This window comes from Alosa alosa, chromosome 20 (assembly GCF_017589495.1).
Source record: "Alosa alosa isolate M-15738 ecotype Scorff River chromosome 20, AALO_Geno_1.1, whole genome shotgun sequence".
NCBI classification, from domain to species: domain Eukaryota; kingdom Metazoa; phylum Chordata; class Actinopteri; order Clupeiformes; family Clupeidae; genus Alosa; species Alosa alosa.
Window position 1 is genome coordinate 8,744,939 of NC_063208.1, and position 22,159 is coordinate 8,767,097.

The window sequence follows — 22,159 nt, forward strand, 5'->3', positions numbered from 1 at the left end:
ACTTTTGGTGAACTACACTGATCGATAGAGTGATAGTGAGAGAGAGATATCGAGAGAGTGCAGTGCCAGTGCTGCTCAGCCCAGAGACACACCCAATGGAGGGGGAGCTTTTCTCCAGAGCCCCGTCTCTTCCTGTACCCATATTAGGTATTACAGATTTAACCACCTTGCAGTCTAATCCCCTCACTCGCCCTTGAAGCACTCCTGAGGGTACCAGTTGTGTATATATATAAGTAAGTATAAGTATATATACTCTTTTGATCCCATGAGGGAAATTTGGTCATTTATCCCAATCCGTAAATTAGTGAAACACACTCAGCACACAGTGAACACACAGTGAGGTGGAGCACACACTAATCCCGATACAGTGAGCTGCCTGCTACAGCAGCGCTCGGGGAGGGGTTAGGTGCCTTGCTCAAAGGCACTTCAGCCGTTCCTACTGGTCGGGATTCGAACCGGCAACCCTCCAGTTACAAGTCCGAAGCGCTAACCAGTAGGCCACGGCTGCCCCTAAATATCAGATAATAATATCAGATAAGGCGGCAGATTCTTCCCTGTCCCATACTACACAACAGTGGTACCTTGTGGAGGACAGGACAATGGATTAGCTGTTCCTAGGTTGGTTTGAAGACTTTCAGCTTTACATTTGTTGAAATAAAACATATGCACCACGCAGAATGATTTGATATAAACATTGCAATTTTATTGTACAATTTGATAGAAATCATGCCCGTGGTTAGGATGATCGGAGAGTTACTACCTAAGAATGTCTGCAAACTCATAATTGTGGTTTCTGCATTTCAACAAACAGGGAAAAATAATAATGCAGGTAACAGTAACAAAGCAGACACCAAGCTTGCTACACTGTGTCTGACTGTATTCTCGTGTGTTTGGATGAGGGGGGGAAAAGTCTCTTTCAAAAATAACTTCTTCTAGCAGATTTCCAGGACTAGCCATGCAGATGCTTTTCTTGACCTAAAGGAACCCATGGTTGGCCACCCAGTACTTGGTGCTTGCAGGGAAGACATAGGAGTTCAAACGTATGTATTACAGTGCTCCAGCTCCTTGGTGTTACCATGAATCTCAGATCTGCCCATGAAAAATAATAATAATAATAATTTAAAAAAAAAAAGGATGGCATGAAAAAAATTGAGGTTGAATATCTTGAGTGTCATATTTTTTTCTGGTCTACATGACAATCTTGATCCAGTGCTTTGAATAGCCTCAGGATTCAGATTTATGGGACACAATAGAGGCAACAGCATCCTTTAGGGACTCTTGAAAGAGAACTTGTGTGTGTGGTTGTTTTAGTTCCTCTGACAGTGTGAAACCAAGTGCTCTTCCATTATATTGGTCATCCAGTCAGCAATACATTTTTCTCCCATTGTTCAAACATGATGACAAAGCTCTGTATTGTTGCAAAAGCACCTGCTTTACAGTTCCATACTCCAGAGAGGGCAAGCCAGAAGTGGTACTAAAACCAGCTCCACTTGCGGAGAGAGAGAGAGAGAGAGAGAGAGAGAGAGAGAGAGAGAGAGAGAGAGAGAGAGAGAGAGAGAGAGAGAGAGAGAGAGAGAGAGAGAGAAAGTTTGTTGGACAGACCCTGCAGCTGAAGGGGACGTGGACTCATGCACACCCCCTACAGGTCACAGTGTGCAGAAGCGTAATCGGATACCTGAGAGAAGTCTGGAGTCCTTCATCACCCGCCCACTCCCCACCAAGAGGAGCGCAGCACAGCACAGCACAGCACAACGCAATGCAAACTCTTATGTACATTATTATTCTTCCATCCTTCAGCTGCTCACGGCTAGAGAACACGCTCACGGGTGCTAAGACGTATGTTAAGCCGGTGTGAGACAAGCAGACAAAAGACCGATGCTCTGGCCATTCTCACTTGCCAGGAGTCTTGAGCATTCATGATTTTTTTTGTTATCAACTAATAAATTAAATGACAACATAGCAAACAAAATGTTACACAGACAGCAGTACAACGATGAGGAGCATTAAAGCAGAGAAAACAACAAATGAAAACCAAAATAAGCCAACAGCTTAGGGCGTTGAGGGCCGAGAAGGGCAGATATGATGAAGATCAGGAGTCTTCCTCCCACAGGGATGCAGGTTTCTAGGGTCTGAGTTTTTCAGAGTGTGTGTGTGTGGTGGTGGAGGGTAGGAATTTCTTAGTAGTGTTAACGTATACTCTTTTTGTTTTCAACTACTGTCCGAAAAGTCTTCAAATTGCCAGCCCCCTGTGTATTTGGGTATGCTTCTGTGTGTAAAAACAAAAAAAAAAGACAATTTTTGTTAATAAGTGCGGGTGAAATAAAAATACGAGCGTATGTATGCTTGTGTGTGTGAGAGAGTGGGGACACATCACTGCAGAAACAGTCTCTTCATCTAACTATGCAGTGCTGTGTGTGTGTGTGAGTGTATGTGTGTGTGTATATGTATGGTGTGTGTGTGTGTGTGTGTGAGAGAGTGGGGACACATCACTGCAGAAACAGTCTCTTCATCTAACTATGCAGTGCTGTGTGTGTGTGAGTGTGTATGTATGTGTATATGTATGGTGTGTGTGTGTGTGTGTGTGTGTGTGTGTGTGTATGTGTATGGTGTGTGTATGGTGTGTGTGTGTGTGTGTGTTCGTCACTGTGTTGCCGCCTCTCCACCCATTTCAATGCCGTGCTGTTGTAACTGGGCCCGGAGCAGTGCGTTGTCATTCTTCAGGTCTTCAATCTACAACCAGAATCAAGCCAGAGGGTTGCATGTTATGGGTGGTTTCACGACCAGGGAAACGCCAGTGCTTGGCATTTTCCATATACATGTCTGTGTACCGGTACCTCAAAATATGTAATTATAACTCTATATGTTGCTATTAATGACTAGACTTAGCAGCACCACTCCAACACATTATGTTAACAAAATTTTACTTTGGGAAGAAAAGTGGTGCACACTACTGTAATATGTTACAACTGTGGTGTAAAAAAAGCCCGGAATTATTCTAATTTTAATCGAAATGCTGGGTATTTCAAATATGCTCATACCACAAGTTCAAAAATATAGACCTAGTTAAACTTATTTATAGCAGAGGGTGAAGTTCAAATATCATATCAAACCAAGTCACAGCCTACCAACAAAAATTAGAAATAGAATTTGAACTTCATACTATAGTTGTGAAACTTTAACTTTAACTAAAGTTAATGGTTAATGCATTACAATCGTGTTAACTTTGACATCCCTGTCTTTAATACATGAAAAAGAAGAGTTCATTAAAAGCTGAAATATATAGTTTTCTTTCACCTTTTGTTTGTATAAGTATGTACGAGGTGAAGTGACTGAGTCTGCAGACTGAGATGACTAAGTCAATGAGTGAGTGTGTGTCTGTGCGACATGCCTGTTGTCTGAGTAGGTCGTTGTCCAGCTGCACTCTCTCCACCTCTTTAAAGCTTTCCTGCAGCCGCTGGTTATTCTGCCTGAGTTCACGGATGTAGTCACACGCCTTAGACAAGATTCCCCCTTTACTCTGTCAGACAAAAATGAACAAGGTTACACACACGCACGCACATGCAGATGTGATCACAAACACACACATTCAGGTAATGGAAACTATGGCTCTGTTCCAAATGGGAAAAAATGCTGTCTTTTAAGATACCTAACAGAAGAGCAAAGCAGCAAGTGTTGTTCCAAATCGATCAAACTCTCATTTTCATGTCTTCTAAGATACCTTTGAACTTTTTGAAGGCAACTGTGATGTATCTATGCTGCCTATAACCCACAAATGCGGAAAAACTCTCAAACTGCTGTGAAAAATAAACATTTACATTTTACATTTGTTCACTTGGCTGACGCGTTTATCCAAAGCGACTGACAGCAATGGAATAACATTTAGGCTATTAACATGGAAACATTTTAAGTTTTAAGCTACAGAGCTACAACTACAGCAATATAATAACATTTAAGCTATTAACATTTAAGCATTTTAACAAACTTTAAAGCTAGAGTTACAGCTACAGCACAACACAATGATGGATAAAAGTCTTCTTATGGCTGCTGATTGAATGTGTATGTCTCGTGTTAAAATCTTTGTCCTTAGATTTTTCAGAGAAACAAATACTGCACATTATACTTTTATTGTAACCATTGATAGTGTCTGGTGTGATTCATGTGCTGTCTGTCAGCCAACTTTCTAACATTAGTTTATCGTTCTTGCTGTGTGCTTACGTCCTACCGTGGTGTCAACGTTATCTTAAAAGATCGATCAATACCATCGTTCTTAAAAGATGCCTTAACTACAAAGTCATATCTTATGAAAAACCTCTCATGGCTGTGAGGCAACAGAGCAGATGCGTTCGGTTTGGAACCCACCCCATTGCTGATGCTCACCGCTCCAGTTTTGCTGCTGTCTATGTTGCAATCTGGGATGATTTTTGACAGAGTCACAATCCAGTTGTTGATCTTATCTCTTCTTCGTCTTTCAACTGGAACAGGTAGACAGAAGACACAGGAATTAAAATAAAATAATGTAAATTAAAATATATTAAAAAACAAATGCATCCAACAAATTACAAGAGATATTAAAACCACTGTGTCAGTAGACCTGTTTAATGGAAGATATGGCTGTTACACCATGTACTTGCTTTGTCTGATATTTAGTCATTTTTTTATATATTGGTAGAGTTAGTGGGCACTGAAACTCCTGAACAATTCATTCAATCAAAACATTCTGCCAAGAATCATGGGAAATGTAGTCCTGCTCACCCTCATTGTGTTGTGCTCTCCTCCTTTCATCTCGAGGTGCTCGTGCTCCCTCCATCTTCCTAAAGAGCAAGAAGGCAAGACAAAAGAAGGGTTTTTCCCCTTCTCAAATATAACCTCAACACACACACCCACACACAAACACAGTAGAAAACAGTCGAGACAAATCCATTGGTCAGGGGCCACGAACACTGTCTAAAATTCAATCTAACAGGTATTTTAAAACGTAGGCCATAGAACAAGAAGTGAAAAGCAAAGTTCTAACGTTGTGTATATACCCCAAACAAACACACAAACACACACACACACACACACACACACAAGCCTTTTTACTCAACCCAGAAAAATGTCTTGCAGGGTTCTAAACTGGGGCAAACCTCACAGACACAGACCTAATGAATTCACCTTTGCAGTGGCACAGACAAAAATCTATACAGCTCTGACCTCCAATGGGCACAAACACACAGACCTCAGTGTCTCTGCAAAACCTTTTTGCACACCAATCAACCGGCAAGGTGGCCACGCCACGCTTCCACAACAAAGACAGCCACACTTCCACAACCCCAAGTTCACACTGCCTGTTGCAGTTAGGGGGAGGCGGGAGAGCTGGTCTGGATTTGGGTGGGTGTGTGGGTGGGTGGGTGAGTGGAGGGGATAACTGGGCACAGATGGGTGGAGGGGGGCAGTGGGGCGTGGGGGTGTGCGGAAGAGGGTCCTCACCAGCTGGCATTGCCACCGTGTTGCAGCATCTTGTTTTCCCCGTAGTCTCTGTTGAGGGCATGGGAAGGGGCACAGTGGTTTGGCAGGACTTTGTTTTAGGCACTCAAATCACATAGAACATTTTTTTTTTTCTTTTTTTTTTTCAACGGGACGGGCAGACCGACACCCCAGCCAGCCAAAGGTCAACAAGGGGTTGCTTCCTTCTGAACAGGAGTGGCGTTGGCTGAACGGACCAAACCATGCAGGGATGGAGCAGGGGTGTTTGTACTGACTGGGTGTACTTCAGATTGTCCGCTGAACATGATATGGTCCTATCTAAGCTAACCTTAGTCAGTAAGCTAGCTAGCGCTTCACGCATACAGTGTAAGCCATAAAGTGATTGACAGGAAATATTACAATAGAAAAGGCAAACAAAACCTGATGTGTAAGAAGAACTTCACAAATCCAAAAGTGTGTGTGTTTGTTTATTTATTTATCTTTGATGTTTTGCTGTACGAGCGATGCTTACACTCACTGTGTCTCAATTGGCGTACTTCCGTGAGTACACTTTCTTTACAGTAATGGCGGAGTGTGTACATTTTAACAGAATAGTGTCGTCTCATATCAAACACTAACTCTGTGCACTTGACGGAAATGACAATCGCAACATTTAAATATAACTTTATTGGTGTCCTCTATTCGACAGTGACATGGTCGTACTGTGTCAAAATATGAACAGTTTCTGTTATAACTTGCTTGTACCGCTGTAAAGTGTGTTTTCCACTGCTGCCGTTTCAGCTTTCTCAACCACGATTACCACGAGTTTGAAAACGCTCCCCTGCCCTTCCACTATATAGCCAAGATGGCATCCATTAAGGGCGAAAAGTGTCCAGCATTCCACACTCAGCTTTTTGACCGTCATGAGTGCACCATCCGGGGACTAGCAGTGCAGTGCACTTTGTGTCGTTGGAATTCTCAGTGTGAACACCCTCACGCACTCAAATTGGGTATTGTAAGTGCAGAAGTACGCCATTTGAGACACAGTGACAGCGTGGGTGCATCGACTGTCATGCGTGATCTTGTGCTTACGTGTGTGCGTGTGTGTAGGCAGGGGAAGGTATTTTCACACGGTGTCCAGTCTGTACATTACTGCATGACTGTACTCACGTTGTGTAGGTGTGTGTACGTGGTGCAATAGTCCGAGGCGTGCCAGTTTGCAACACATCTTGAGGACTCATCATCACATAGAACTGACCTGTGGCAGAGCAAAAGAGATAGCAGAAGAGATAGAAACAGGAAGTAAGAAAAAAAAACAATATGAACTCCATGAATGACATTAAGTTTCCAACCAACTTTTTAATGCACATTTTAACTATTAAAAGGGCAGCCGTGGCCTACTGGTTAGCGCTTCGTACTTGTATCCTGAGGGTTGCCGGTTCGAACCCTGATCAGTAGGCACGGCTGAAGTGCCCTTGAGCAAGTAAGTTTCCAACAAACTATTTAACACTGCGCGTCGGGGTCTGGTTTGCCCTGTCGGGACTTATTTTTTCCAATAATGACCGGCGTTCTATACATGATCCCTTACGTAACTCTCGATTCGCAGGTATAAGGCAATTCAAGTAGATGGAGACAGTTTATTAAGTTGTTTACTTAATTGCGACCTGTATTATTGCATGCCCTCGTTTCAATAGTGTCTACATGTATGGATAAGTCTGTATGATGTTTATGGTATTATTGACATTGATGTTGTATGTTTTTTGGGGTACTGTATTTGTGTCTCTATGTCTAGGGACCACACACTGTGATTGTGTATTTCACTTATGCTTTTGGTGATTGGTGCGGGAACTTATAAGAGGTGTCAGTGCCTGGTGATGGGTTTCGAATTTGAGACACTGATGGAGGGCTAGGCCCGAAACATTTGCCCATTTGTGTTTTTCATGGCCTGTAATGCTGTTTTCGGCCCTCTGAATACAATTTTGTATATCTTTCAGCCCCTGAGTGCAGTCTTTACTTTCTACTACTTGACAGTTTATTCGCATACATTCCATTTACATATATTTCTTCCAGCTTGTTTCTGTAAACATTGGCCTGACAGCCTTACATTTTGATCTCACAGCTGATCAGAATTCTTTCCTTGATTAGGAGAATGTCCAATTTTAACTCACATTAACTCAAAATTGCATGTAAATGTCCCAATGGTCAATCTTTTATATTCATGTAATCCTCCTTGTGTGACAGATAGTGAAACCCATCAAACAGGAGTGCTGTGCATACACTAGGCATGCTCACCAATCAGATGTGGCCCAACATAAAGTGAATGTACAGAGATGTACAGAGATTTGTGGTGTAGTATGTAACCTTTGTCCTGTCTTTTATGTATATGTATATTTCTCCCTGGGAGAAGAGTTACTGTAACTCAATGGGAATTTTCCTGGTTAAATAAAGGTTAAATAAAATAAATAATAAATATGGAACATTGACCTTTTATATAAAAAATTATATTGCAAATCAAATCCTAATATCTGTCACAAAAAAAAAAAAAAAAAAACGCAATGAGATATTTCCCCCTAATCACGTAGCCATCATTTTTAATCCACTTCATGGACACTCTCAGACTATGTCAAACTGAGATTCTACTTGTGACATAAATTCAGAGTGACGAGGGTTCAAATAACCATCTGTAAACAACAGCATGCATTGTATATCTATGACCTTAACAATATGACCAAGAGTTTTAATAATGTTATTAATAATTAATATATGTTTAGTTGTATAGTTTAACTATTAATTAATACATTTTTAAGTGAAATAGGCAATATCAATCTTGCTATCTAAATAAAAATCACGAGGTTTGAGCTATATATAGCAACTGACAAATTCAGTTGAAGTAACCGTAAGCAATTGTGTGGCGCAGCTCGAAAGTGTGTGTGTGTGACGCTGCTTGACTGATATCTTTGCAAGTCTTCCACTGGATTCATAACACATTGCAGAAGGAGAGGATATCACAGCATATCTCAAACATAATTAATTTATTTGCTAATCTAAATACTGTACAAGACCACTGCATGTGATCATTTCGCTTTTGAATGAGTTGGTGTAGCCATATTGTCCAAACAACCAAATCCCTAAGAGAAGAGGCGGCTGACAACTTAATAAGAACAATGAATGGAACGGTTCCGCCACATTAAAAAGGTAAATGTAGCCAGGGAGAGAGAGAGAGAGAGAGAGAGAAAGAGAGAGAAGGATAGAAGGATAGCTAGAGAATGAGAGGGAGAGATAGAGAAAGCGAGAGAGAGAAAGAGGGTGATAGAAAGGGAGATAGGGATAGGGAGAGAGAGAGAGAGAGGAAGAAAGAAAGAGCTCACCTCCTGCCTGTGAGGGGTCTGCGGTGGCCTGCACAGACACAGCTGTGGCCGTTCCGTCACTCACAGTGGCTGCTGGGAAATAAGCGAAGCGCGTCTCTCCACCCACGGCCTCCCCGCCAGGACTGCCACCATTACTAAAGGGGTTTTGGATAACAGCCTAAACACACAGAGAGAGTGACAAAAACACATATGCTTGAATTCATTAACTGACAATTATTAACATAAAATTCATGACATGACAATTCATGACTGACACACACACACACACACACACACAAACCTGAGCTACTGCCTGTTGAGCCCCAGCAAAGGCAGCCGTGGACACCACACTAACTGCCGTTCCCCCATCCCCAACGGCTTCCAACTGGTCCTCCGTCACCTGCACCACCCGGTATGTCACCTATCAGAGAGAGAGACAGAGACAGAGAAAGAGAGAGAGAGAGAGAGAGAGAGAGAGAGAGAAAGAAAGAAAGAAAGAGAGAGAGAGAGAGAGAGAGAGAGAGAGAGAGATCTACTTTACAATAATCCTGCTTGATTACCTACACTTATATAAATGGCATAGAAATCGGTTCGACCCAGCAATGGAAGTTGAATACAGAGTGTAAAAGACTGTAGTTTAACAAGGTAAAACATATTCCTTAATTCTTGTGCCCTAGGTCAGAGGACAGATTTTATTGTAAAGATCAGCGCTGGATATCCATACATGAATGAATCCCTAGTCCTGGACTAAAAGAGAAATCCAATGGAGATCTCCATTGAGAAAGTTTTAATCTTGGACTCTTAATCCACACATACGGGAAACTGGTCCTCAGGGTCAGCGATAAACCCCACCTGGCCACCGTTGCTTTCTGTGCGGAACTGGTACTGGACATTGTGGTCGGCAAATGCTGCCTGTTGGACACTTGCTATGGTAACAGCAGCCTGCTCCTCTGCCCCAACTGCCTCACCTGAGGAGACAGATAGATACTTTATTGATCCCCATGGGAAATTCAAGGAAACACACCCAGGTGTCAAAATAAACAGGAATGTCAGTGAAAACCGTCATCTAAAACTAATGCTAAACAACTGAACACCTACACAGATCAGATCTCTTGACTAATTTCACACTACATGATATTCTCGATAACCACAAAGTCTAGACTAGGACTAACATCCACACATAAGCAACATCCTTCTCCAAGCATGTTAACTTACCCTCCTGCAGCTGAACCACCTCCTCGGTTTCCTGTTTGTCGTGACTGCAGAGGCAGAGAAACAGATGTGGCGACTTTACAACTAATTGTGAAATATGCCCAACCTGGCATCCCGCCATGAACACAGTCCAACTTCAATAGCTATACTGTGAAAACTCGGGCATGAACTACTTGTTTTTGTGCACAATAGCTAAGCAGACAATATAACCATATCTATCCTACAAGGTTTATTTTATCCAAAATAATATTAACAACAATCGGATCAGTATTAAAGGCAATGTAAATATTATGTACTTAGTCATGTCTGGTGCTGCTATGTGAGCACCAATTCAACACAACAAACCGGGGCTCTGGTGGGCTAACGTTAACGTTAGCTATCCCACTGACGTTCAACTAATAATTTGGTACATCACCTGGGAATTGTGTGCATGTTTTAAAGTCATTAGCTTAAGTTTAAACGTATCAACATGCAACTGCCATGTAGTGTGGTTATTATAAATCAGCAAACTAGACCTGAGAAACGAAACGACCTTTATTGGATATAGCATGTAGTCTTTGGGCTAACATTAAATGACAAAGTTGGCGATTAACCTAGATAAACAGCATCGACTAATGTGTTGAGGACAGGCTATTCAAACAACCCGCGCATATACAGGGAAATACTTATTTGCCTTACTGTAGTGGGTTAAAAATAATATCAAACTATACATGTTTAAGCTGCAAACAGTGCCCAAAGATGGAGGTGACTGGGCCTCGGAAGCCATTAATGCGAGCGACGGGCAAGGGACGCGCTCTCACCTCGTAGGGGTGTCCAGGCTCTGTTCGAGCATATCCATGAAGGTAACGATATAAAAAGTGATATTCAGCGACACTGAAATACGGAGATGGAAGTCCTGATCACGGGGACAAACACACGGGTCATGTGAGAAAGACAGTCCAGGACACGTGAGGTACAGGCTGGGCAAGAACCTAAAATGGAGACCGCAGAGATGGAGGTTGTTTGCGCGCTCTTGCAGATATCGTCGTTTTCGTCCTCTAGTGACCCAGTTTCCGAGAGTAGCGAACGTAACTCTATGTCCTGCGAGCTGAATTGCTGAAAAGATCAGTTGGATTGCTATTCTGGTTTCGATCAAACATGTATATTTTCACTATGTTAGAATTTCTATTTCCTTTTGCTACTTCATTCCTTTCTTCTCTAGAGGATCGGTATCCTTCGGCTCTTTCACTGCAAAGCTGTTGACGTATCCATCCGCAAGACTGCAGCCCTATTCGGTTGCGGGTAATAAAATATGGAGTGGAATAGGTAGGCAATTAACTAGATATCCGCCGATTACAAAACTTTTTGTTGCCCAATGTCGATTGATGCCCTTGGATAATGGAGCACGTAATTATTAAGCAAATCTGTCACGCATAAATTCTTTATTGTCAGAGAATGATGAAGCGCTCCTTAGACCGCATACGGTTATTTGATTTCTGTGTGATCTAAATGGAAACATGTACAAGCCCACGACAGTGTTGTCATTTTACAAGTTCGCCTCGTGCTGATAGAGACCCTGGATGTAATGTAGAACTCACTGGGTGTAGCCTACCCTGGATGTAAGGTAGAGCTCACTTTATCGACAGTGTTACATATAGTGCATAATGGAGTCTTCTAGGCTGTAGGCTAGAATAAGTAGTTCCTATAGCCTAGCCTAGGCAGTAACGTTACTGTTCTTGATCTCGCTATGCAATAAACGCGTTTTAAAAGCAGCAACATGTTCAATGTGTCGATTCCTCAATCTTCTCTCGACATGTGATACAGTCAACCTTATTAACAAATCTCAAGCTGCACACGAGAGAGATAGCCTATGACTCAGGTGACCGAAGTGATCCAATCCGGGTTTTCCGTCAAACCACATGACACGGATATGGATTTCTTACGAAGAGGAGAGTTGTAGCCATGCAGGAAAAGACACAATGTATCACACTGTTTTCTGCGTAGGGGGGGCTAATATGAAGCTTGTAGTTGGTCATGTTAAAAGCAATTCAGCTTAGCGGTTTTAGTCACGCACATGTTAATAGCCCTACATATAAAATAAAACCCCTTTGAAGCCTCATTGGGTCCTGTGTCATGCATGAGCATATGTAGCTAAGAAAAAAAAAAAAGAGATTGAAGGAGCACCGTCAGAAAGACAAAATGGACTGATCACCTGATCATCACAGTTACAGACAATAAACTGTAGCCTATAGGCTACAAATAGACTACCAACATTTACCCCAACTCCTTGGCTCTTTGCATACGCGTCATGTTCAGATAAAACAGGATGCCGAGTGTAGGCAATTCACCCATAATCCAATCAATTTATAAACAAGACGAATCATAGACAGATTTATATGTGAGTGTGTGTGTGTGTGCAACCTTGTTCCTTTTTGTCTGACAGAGTAAAGGGGAATCCTTTACTCTGTCAGACTCTTTATCCTCTCTCTCTCTCTCTCTCTCTCCCCCTCTCTCTCTCTCTCTCTCTCTCTCTCTGTGTGTTGAGGTGAGTATAGCCTTAAAATGTAATACAACGGTTTCGCCTACTGTGTGTGAAGTTTGGCTGCAGTGGGGTTAGCATTACTAAATTATCAGTTGATCAAATTATCACACAATGTAGGCCTACACCCTTGTCCCCTTGAGTACCAATGCTGCTTCTCACAGACATTGCATGCAGACCTAAATGATACAACTCTAATTTTTTATCTTCTTCTGTGATTCCTCCTTATTCTCTGACAGAGATGGGCACAAATATAATCTTGTTACAAACTACACATACTGGCTCATAAAATGTAACAAACATTTTATTTAAATACAAGTAATTAGTCATTTGAAATGACAAAAATAATCATGGAATACCAACTTTTCTAGGAAACTAGGCATATTATTGAAAACCCCAAGAGACAATAAATACTATTTTCTGATCAGCTGGCAGAGGGCTAATAATTCTGTACATTGGGGCCCCTATGAAGAAGATCTGGTAAAAAATGTAATCAGCGTCCCATATCAATGTAAACGATGATTAAACTGACAAGAAGCAGACTTCACAACAGTGGAATCAACTGTAACACAGCAAACTGCACCATCTATTCCGTAACTAGTATGACCAATTTAACAGGTCAGCCTCTTTTTAAACTGAACTGCTTTTTTTTTTTACTTTTTGTGCTATAAATGCCTATTGCCTACGTACATGACAGGCAACATGGCGGACAAACAGAATAACATCCTGTAAGGTGTCTCGATATACAGAATTGATTAACTTGGTGGAGAAAACTCTTTCTGCATCTTTGCCTCCGTCTCCTCCATTATTTCTGCATACCTCGGCGGATGTAATCGCTTGCACAAATCCTCATAAATCATCCTGTTCTGAAGTTTGAATGACACGGGGGCAGCCGTGGCCTACTGGTTAGCGCTTCGGACTTGGAGCCGGAGGGTTGCCGGTTCGAACCCTGACCAGTAGGCACGGCTGAAGTGCCTTTGAGCAAGGCACCTAACCCCTCACTGCTCCCCGAGCGCCGCTGTTGTTGCAGGCAGCTCACTGCACCGGGATTAGTGTGTGCTTCACCTCACTGTGTGTTCACTGTGTGCTGAGTGTGTTTCACTAATTCACAAATTGGGATAAATGCAGAGACCAAATTTCCCTCACAGGATCAAAAGAGTATATATACTTATACAATACATTAGCTAGTATTCTCCTAGCTATACATCAGCTAGTACTTCTCCCTCAGTATCTTATCTGTATCATTTTCAAATTTTAGTCTTGTAGCACTTGACACACATGACAAATCAAGCTCCTGTAGTTAGTTACTTTTAATTTTTTTATTATTTTACTTTTAATGTTCGGGATGATGAAACAGAAAATACAGATTTAATGCTTTTAAATTGTCTACAGGGTGACATAAAATTGGCGGCACAAGCAAAAAAATTGGGTTTACAACCCATGTTGACCATTTTGGCTCCTCAGTTGACTTTTCTTTTAATTTTTTCCAACTTTAAACATGTCCAGAGGGGATCGTAAAAGAGAAAAGTTGGATCTAAGTTGAAGCTTGAGTTGGTCACAATGTGGCATACAACTGCAAGAAAAAGGAAAAATGGGTTTTATTTCCTTCCAAAAGGGCAATGAAATTTTCATGGACAAATCGATATTTATGTTTATGTATATTTAACTTTAGAGCTGCATATAGGGAATTGCCTAAGGGATATCTTTAGACGGGCACCCACCCTATTCTTATAGAGTAACCCTTAGGCAACAAGAAACAGCAATATTAAATACATATACCGGTAATTAAAATACTGCCCATGTCAGTCCAGTGATAGCTTTAGACTTTATTCTTGCACTGTCACACTGTTGGACAGAATCACAGGCTCCGTCCCTGCCCTGTCACTGCAAGCGCTTCATGCTTATTCATCATTAAGCACACTATGTGGATATTTGATTTAGTATATTTTGTATTTTTAGTATTTTTTATCTTCTACTATCTTTATTGTTCATTGTTTACAGTATTTATGTACTTATATTACTTTTTCTGCTGTAAGGGCATGTTGTGTGTGATGTCTGTATGCTACTGAGACCTTGAATTTCCCCTTGGGGATCAATAAAGTATCTATCTATCTATCTATCTATCTACTGTAGCTATGGGATCTTCAAAAAGCATCTGAAGACTTCACCTTGTTCCCAGTTAATTATTTTTTCTTACAGAGTTGCAATTTGTATGTTTAAGGTTATTGTTGTAATTATGTTAATTTTATTATTTATTGAAGTCATTGTAAGTCACTTTGGACAAAAGCGTCTGCTAAATACCATACACAAAAACATAAACACAAATAAAATAACACTGTAAAAACGACAATGTGGTATTATGTGGTCAACAAAAGTAGTTTTTAGGAAGCTCAGCACACCAGGGTGTATAGAGCAGGGATGTAGTGGAGGCTAAACGCAAGTAAACACAGTTCATCCACCTCTGAAATGTCAGAAATAGAGTTTATCCACCTCTTAGAGTTTATCCAACTCTCAAAAGAGTTTATTCACCAATTGCTTTGCCAACTTTTAACATTTGAAAATCACACTGTTATCCACATTCACAATATGTACACTCATCAACACTCTATAGGAACCATTTAATACCACTTGTATTGTTTTAAATATTGTACAATAACCTCCATCATCATCAAACATGTTCTGAATGCCTTTTTAAAAAATCTGATATTGCATGGGGCAGTCCACCTCACCGAGATCGCAGAATTCATAGTTTACCCACCTCTTATTTTACCACTACACCCCTGGTATGGAGGTACTGCATAAGTGCTATCTGGAGACAGCATAGGTGAGAAACACACACACACACACACACACACACACACAGGTATAGATGTATTGAAAATATGTCAGCGTAGACTTGCATAAAGGTTAAAACAAAGAAAAAGACTTCAACCCTCTGTTAAGACATTGCATAGACATATGAGCCATGGCATATATATAAAGCTCCCCCTCCCCCCAATGCTTTGCTTGTGTCTGAAAGTATGCTGATTATACATTAGCATCATGTACAGTATTTCAACTGCTTTTTTTTACATGAATCAATGGACAGTTTGCTGTTGACCCTTGCTGGTTACTCTCTGTGCATGTCCTTGCACAGAGTGTAATGTACCTTCTGTGTGTGTGTGTGTGTGTGTGTGTGTGATTCTAGGTGGGTGTGTGTGAGAATGATGGTGTGTGTGTCAGTACGACACAGAGGCCCCACTAAAAGAAACTGTGTTTCAGCATGTTGCTTTGTACCACAGCAGTATACTGCAAGCCTCTGCATATCCATGCTGTGCAACACACACACACACACACACACACACACACAAAAAGTCACAGAAAGACCCCCACCCCCCCACCAACACCCTGGACTGAAAGCCTATGGGATCACGTGCACAGGAACCCCTCCACCACCACCACCCCCAGTACACCCGCTTTGGTCTGTTTGGTAAAGTTGTTAGGTAAAGAGGGGGTGGAGGCGAGAGGAGGTAGATGAGTTTTTAAAGGATTTTGCCTCCATCAACAGAAAAAAGAGAGGGGATAACTTTTTGGAATTCCGCCCAGAGAGTTTCTCTTTGACTTTCTCTCCTCTGGCTCGCATCATTTCTCTCCCTCCCTCTTTCTCTCTCTCTCTGTTCCCTCGCTCCCTTTCTTCCCCCGAAAGGTGAACAGTCAAGAGGGTTGGTTTTCCTAGAGGTTGCAAGGTAAGACACATAAGGGATGCTTTTGCAGTGTGCTTGTGTGTTAATTAATGCCCTATTGAGAGTCCACTGCCCTTTTGTGAATGTCCGGCTGAGTCATTGGTGACCTAGTGTAGCTGGATCCAGTTGAATATGTTCGGAGGCTATGTTCAGTTTTCTTCTGATTAACCCTTAAAGGAGTACCGTTTCACGGGTTTGACGGGAATGTTGGGAAATGAACGTTAAAGAATATCATGGGTTCATTGAATTCAACATAGAATTTTAGAACTTTCAATTGTTGCGGAACGGATTCTTATGTTAGAATGTTCAAAAACCTACACCTTTTGGGGTTAATGTTTGGGCCTAGTAAAAAAGGTAATACCACTGTGCCTCTGCAATCTGGTTGGAATAGCCTGGGTTTCCCCATGCTGCCTTACGTGAGCGATTTTATTCACGCTGCTAGGCAGCCTGGATTCCATGGACTTCATTTTTACCTCAACGAAGGAACCAATCACAGAACGGAGGGGGGACAGCAAGACGATGACGTCACACCGAAGCGGTTATGAGCTACGTACAGACGCATTTGATAGACATCCGTAGCGCCTAATAAATGGCTCTGGGCATACGTAAACCACGTTTCAAATACGAGATGTGCATGTAGTTCCCAGACCCCATCTCAACGAGATGAGGTTTGGCGTTCGGGAAAGGACTGATCGTGTAAATAAAAGGAGGAATCTCCAGAGCACACAGATGTGCATGTTCCTTATTTTGTTTATCTTGGTCTCGGTCGGTGCAGCAAAAAAGGCTAATGTTTCGATGGTTTACATATTTATCAGAGTCCATCCACTCTCATCATGGACTCCGATGAAGATGTGAACCGTCGAAACGTTAGCCTTTTTTGCTGCAACGTCTTTTTTTGGACTAATACGTTTGGGGAATCTAGTCCAATCCAATTTTAAAGTCCAATCACAGAAGATCTGCACAGCTGTGGATGTAGGATGATGATTTGCATGGTCATTAGTCTAGTATACTGCTGTGCAGTCTGGATGGCTGAGGGGGTCAAGGAAATGAGCAACATTAGTCATGGCTCATATACAATGCTCTCTTTTGTGGATTGGAATCACACAGATGTATTTTGTTTGTTTGTTTGTTTGTTTTTGTTTCTGTCCATCGCAGTTTCTCAGAGACTCAAACATAATAATGCTTACTTAGTTTTTGCCATGATTATTTTCATTGTAGCTTTGTGTGGCATAGTTCAGCATCAGTTCAATTATAGTCAGTATACTGAATGGGTCTGAGTGTGCACATGTGTGTGTACTACTAGGGGAAAAATGGAAAGAAAGAAAGAAAGAAAGAAAGAAAGAAAGGGCCTATTATGTTTAGAATATTAACACTATTGTCAGGGTGTCTTCCAGTAGCCCCTGGTCCTCCAGACTGGTTATAGGACATGTCGGTGTAGTGACCCTTTCAACTGCATAAACAAACATGTGTATTCCTCAGGCATTCCAGTGGTAAAGAAAACAATATTGAACTTATTGTCGCTCCCTCAGGAAATACACAAAGCCTTGGTTCTCAGTTACTGATGGTTTATTTGGCTTCTTTATTACCCACCAAACTGTTAGATTACAGTAAAATGAAAACAATACATTCACTCCTTACACCTTAAAGTCCTCTTAACTCAGTGGTATGCCGGCGTGAACCACGAATCAGCATCTTACAGCATTTGACTGTCCAGGTGAGGTGCACAACGCATCCAAATGTCCGTGTGCAACATGTCATTTATTGACCTTTAGGCCTACGTTGACCCCTGGCAGTTGGGTTAGCCCCTTGAGCCGTGGATCTGCCCAAGGTTTCTTCCTTGGTAAGGGAGTTTTTCCTTGCCCCTGTTGCTCTTGGGTGCTCCTTGTTGGTGCCCCCCACCCAATCCCAATCCTCCCACCTTTTTTTATGCAGCCCTTGCCACTTAATCTACTAAACCCCTCTTCTACTGCACCCCCATTAATGCACAAATAGGCTGACACCAGACATAATTTCACTGCATTTCTTACTTCCAGTAACTATATGCATGTGACAATAAACTTCCTTGTATCCTTGTATCCTTGTACGTGATAAATCAACACACACACAACCATAAACCAAAATACACAATATAACATTACAAATAATAACAATGAAACAAAAAAATTGTGACAAATTAACTTTGCCAGTTGCACTAATGGTACAGTAATGTGGGGTCAAACAAGAACAATAATAATAATAATAATAATAATAATAATAATAATAATAACATGTTTTAAATTTGCCATTATAGAGCATTAAGCTAAAGTCCGATTAATTTTCATTTCAAAGTATATATGTTGGTTTTGAACATTTCAACTGGAAACCCTCTAGCTAGGAGCAGATTGAAATTGTCCATTGAAGCTTAGCCTTGCTGACATCTGTATGGTGCTCTGTGTCCAAGGATGTACAGTTTTATGGGCGGCGGCCTCTTTTGTGCCATTGTGGGGAACATCATGCTGGTGGTCTCCACGGCGACGGACTACTGGATGCAGTACCACCTGTCAGGAAGCTCGGCGCACCAGGGCCTATGGAGGTACTGCATGGGGCACAAGTGCTATCTGCAGACAGACAGCATAGGTGAGAAACACACACACACACACACACACACACACACACACAGTATAGACTTGAAAAGATATGTCATTCAGAAGAAACACTTATTATACCTGACTCAAGAAATTCCTATGTAATCTATTATACCCCTCTCCCTTTAAATGGTAAGCTTCTACTCCCACACCTGGCCCAACTCTTTACTTTGTGTATGTGTTGCTGTTCTTGGATGAGCCATATACTCTATATGACCATACCTGGATGGAAGGAAACAAATATCAAATAATTATATGGAAAACAAGGTTAACAGACATAAGTCTTTAGATGCTTTTTGAAGATCCCAGAGAGCATAAGGAAGAATCACAGATGGTAACCGCTGGCAACCAATTTGTTCCTCTGCCCAGCCTACTGGAATGCCACGCGGGCCTTCATGATCCTGTCTGGGATGACATGCTTTGCTGGCATCCTCGCTGGCATCTTTTCTTTCGCCCATTTCTCCACTTTTGAGAGGTTCAACCGCTCCTTCGCTGCAGGAGTCATGTTCTTTGTCTCAAGTAAGTCTCTCTCTCTCTCTCTCTCTCTGTCTTACTCTGAGACACACACACACACAGACACACACACACACACACACACACACAGATGCACATACTAAATAGGTCGGCCAGTAGCGGTCGATGGTGAATTAGAATCTGTTTTGATGCGTTGTCGTTAAATAAACACACAATGATGGTGCTCTGTGATTGGCAGCTTTTTTTGTGTTCCTCGCCATGGCGATCTACACGGGCATCACCGTGAACTTCCTGGGCAAGCGCTTTGGAGACTGGCGTTTCTCCTGGTCCTACATAATGGGCTGGGTAGCCATGCTCATGACTTTCTTTGCAGGTAAGATAACAGTTTTCAAATGTTAACAGTACAAAAGGTCACAATGATAATCACAGTGTGATTAATCACAAACAGTGAGCAACTAATGGGATTGCATCAGTACATCAAATTTACTACAAAAAAAATACTCATTGTCATGATAATTGCTTACTGTTTTGTACTTGTACTGTGCCCAATGACAATAAAGTTGAATCTAATTGAATCTAATAATGCACTTACATTTTTCTAGCCCCCTTTCTAGAACTGTCACTTGATTCTGAGAATAGTACTTATTGCTGCGCTAATGTCCTTGATTATTGCTGCACTAATGTCCTTGATTCTGAGAGTAGTACTTACAGTATTGCTGCCCTATCCTTGATTTAGTACTTATTGCTGCCCTAATGTCCTTGATTCTGAGAGTAGTACCTGTTGCTGCGCTAATGTCATTAAGAGCAGTATTTATTTCTGCGCTAATGTCCTTGAGAGTAGAAGGCCTACTTATTGCTGCCCTAATGTCCTTGATTCTGAGAGTACTTATTGCTGCGCTAATGTCCTTGATTCTGAGAGTACAGTATTGCTGCGCTAATGTCCTTGATTCTGAGAGTACTTATTGCTGCACTAATGTCCTTGTCGGACTGTGCCTTGATTGTTTCCCCTTTTTTGTAAGTCCCTAAGTCATAAAAAGTGTCAGATACATGACTAAGTGTAAACGTAAAGACCATGCCGTATATGACCTGTAGACATTAAAATATGAAGAGTTTAGTTCCAAAACACCCATTAAAAAAAAAAAAAAAAAAACATTAAAAGGTTGTGTTATTTAAAGGTGCTCTAAGCGATGCCACGCGTTTTTTAGGCTAAAACATTTTTTGTAACTTACAGCAAACATCATCTCACGATCCGCTAGCTGTCTGTGTCCTGAATACACTGTAAAAAAACGCAATCTCTGTGGACAGCCCAGGCTCCAAGAACGGCAAGAAAAACAACCTGGGCAACCCGAACCCATAACAACATAACAAACTGTTCCAGCAAATCACAGACGAGATGCGCGTTTAGGAGAGTTTCAATTGCACGGAAGGGAGGGGGAGGAAGTAGCGAGCTAGCTCTCTGTTTTGTTTGAATGTCAACAGACGTCACGTTACCCAGCATCGCTTAGAGCATCTTTAATGATGTATTTCAGGTATCAATCAACTTGTTGTTTTGATTGAGTAAAGATAAATCAAATAACAATACGCAATTACAGTTCTACTGAAATTACTTGCGACACAAAATGTAAAAAAAAAAAAAACAATTTATGAAATGCATTAAAATGGATATAGTTTTTTGGAACCAAGCTCTTCATAGTTGCATACGTGCTTCCTTCATGTAGGGGGCACTGGTCTGCTGTTAGCAGGGCTACGTTACGTAGGGGGCACTGGTCTGGTTAATTTCAAATTTGTGTGAAACCAAACACATCCCACATTATCCACACAGATCCAAACTCCTCATATATTTATATCAAACTGTGGTGCATTTCTATGGGTATGAGGATCAGTTTTTATAGGTGTTGATTATCCGTGTAATGTGTGAGGTGTCAGATTTGAAAGATTAATTCAGCGTGTTTGTATACTTTTGTGATGAGCAGATAGAACTTGATTTCTACCCTGTATTTTGTATATTTTATGAGGACAGATATTGTCTTAGTGGAGAGCCTTGTGTGCTCCTTTTGTTGCTACAAGACTACAAGAGCTCAAAGTAACTTGACAACAAGTAATGCATTTATAAATTCTCTTTCACTGTGTGTGTGTGTGTGTGTGTTGCAGGAATCTTCTACATGTGTGCATACAGAATGCATGAGTGTCGCAGAGTAGCAAGTCCTCGCTGAAGAAAGAAGGATATGAAAGGGGAGCATTTTTAAGGAATTGACCAAAGAAATAACTGACACACAAAACTTATACTTTATTTTTCACAGCAGATGAATGGACAGTTTTTTGTTTACCTATAACACAATGACAGCTCTTCATTTAACTACAGTATATTATTTTTCAATAAAGTTTCTCACCAAAATCACCTGGCCCGTCTTTGACCTAATTTAAGTCCTTAATTGCCCTATTGGTTTCATATGAGCTATCTGCGGTCCATGTGGTTCTAGAGGATTCTATTTTTATCTCTCTCTTCCTCTCTCTCTCTCTCTCTCTCTGTGTGTGAAAGAAAAAGAGAGAGTGTGTGTTTGTGTGAGTGTGTGGTGTGTGTGTGTGTGTGTGTGTGTGTGTGTGTTTTGTAATGCCTTTGCCATGCCTGACCCAAGGACATGTGCTTCTGATTCTGTCTTTCACTTCTGTTAAATTTCAATCAAATAATCTAAATGAAACCAGATTAAAGCAGCATCATCTATTGTGAATTTTAAAGGTTTGAGAGTATAAGAGACTAGCCTGGGAAAATCAAAACTCCTCACGAAGTGAAAAGAGTCAGGTGACTCATGATTGGGA

The 22,159-nt window shown here is 41.3% G+C and overlaps 2 protein-coding genes across 10 annotated transcripts; one reads left to right on the forward strand and one right to left on the reverse strand.

The window, feature by feature from the left end:
• Positions 1-681: 681 nt before the first annotated feature.
• usf2 (upstream transcription factor 2, c-fos interacting) lies at positions 682-11,257 on the reverse strand. Of its 8 annotated transcripts, none has more exons than XM_048229340.1 (11): positions 10,805-11,254; positions 10,008-10,051; positions 9,609-9,760; positions 9,094-9,213; positions 8,814-8,970; positions 6,616-6,703; positions 5,470-5,517; positions 4,753-4,811; positions 4,378-4,472; positions 3,389-3,517; positions 682-2,730 (listed from the first exon to the last, which is right to left on the reverse strand). In XM_048229340.1, exons 1-11 carry the CDS (start codon positions 10,840-10,842, stop codon positions 2,641-2,643), a joined length of 1,020 nt encoding a protein of 339 aa, XP_048085297.1. In that variant the 5' UTR covers positions 10,843-11,254; the 3' UTR covers positions 682-2,640. The 8 variants fall into 8 exon arrangements, with proteins under 8 accessions (XP_048085297.1, XP_048085300.1, XP_048085295.1 ...); XM_048229343.1 differs by having other exon boundaries at positions 9,645-9,760; positions 10,805-11,248; XM_048229338.1 differs by having other exon boundaries at positions 4,360-4,472; positions 10,805-11,246.
• On the forward strand, positions 11,237-21,740 carry lim2.4 (lens intrinsic membrane protein 2.4). 2 transcript variants are annotated; one of them, XM_048229347.1, is made up of 5 exons: positions 11,237-11,309; positions 18,685-18,860; positions 19,238-19,387; positions 19,581-19,715; positions 21,494-21,740. In XM_048229347.1, exons 1-5 carry the CDS (start codon positions 11,296-11,298, stop codon positions 21,553-21,555), a joined length of 537 nt encoding a protein of 178 aa, XP_048085304.1. In that variant the 5' UTR covers positions 11,237-11,295; the 3' UTR covers positions 21,556-21,740. The 2 variants fall into 2 exon arrangements, with proteins under 2 accessions (XP_048085304.1, XP_048085305.1); XM_048229348.1 differs by lacking the exon at positions 11,237-11,309 and adding an exon at positions 16,087-16,247.
• Positions 21,741-22,159: the final 419 nt, after the last annotated feature.

Coding starts and splice junctions, on each gene's coding strand:
- usf2 (XM_048229338.1), bottom strand. CDS start 10,842: ATGGATATGCTCGAACAGAGCCTGGACACCCCTACGAG. Junction 4,812..5,469: donor CACGGTGGCAATGCCAGCTG/GTGAGGACCCTC, acceptor CTTGCTCTTTAG/GAAGATGGAGGGAGCACGAG. Junction 2,731..3,388: donor ACGACCTACTCAGACAACAG/GCATGTCGCACA, acceptor TTCTGGTTGTAG/ATTGAAGACCTGAAGAATGA.
- lim2.4 (XM_048229347.1), top strand. Junction 19,388..19,580: donor AGTCATGTTCTTTGTCTCAA/GTAAGTCTCTCT, acceptor TGTGATTGGCAG/CTTTTTTTGTGTTCCTCGCC. Junction 19,716..21,493: donor GCTCATGACTTTCTTTGCAG/GTAAGATAACAG, acceptor TGTGTGTTGCAG/GAATCTTCTACATGTGTGCA.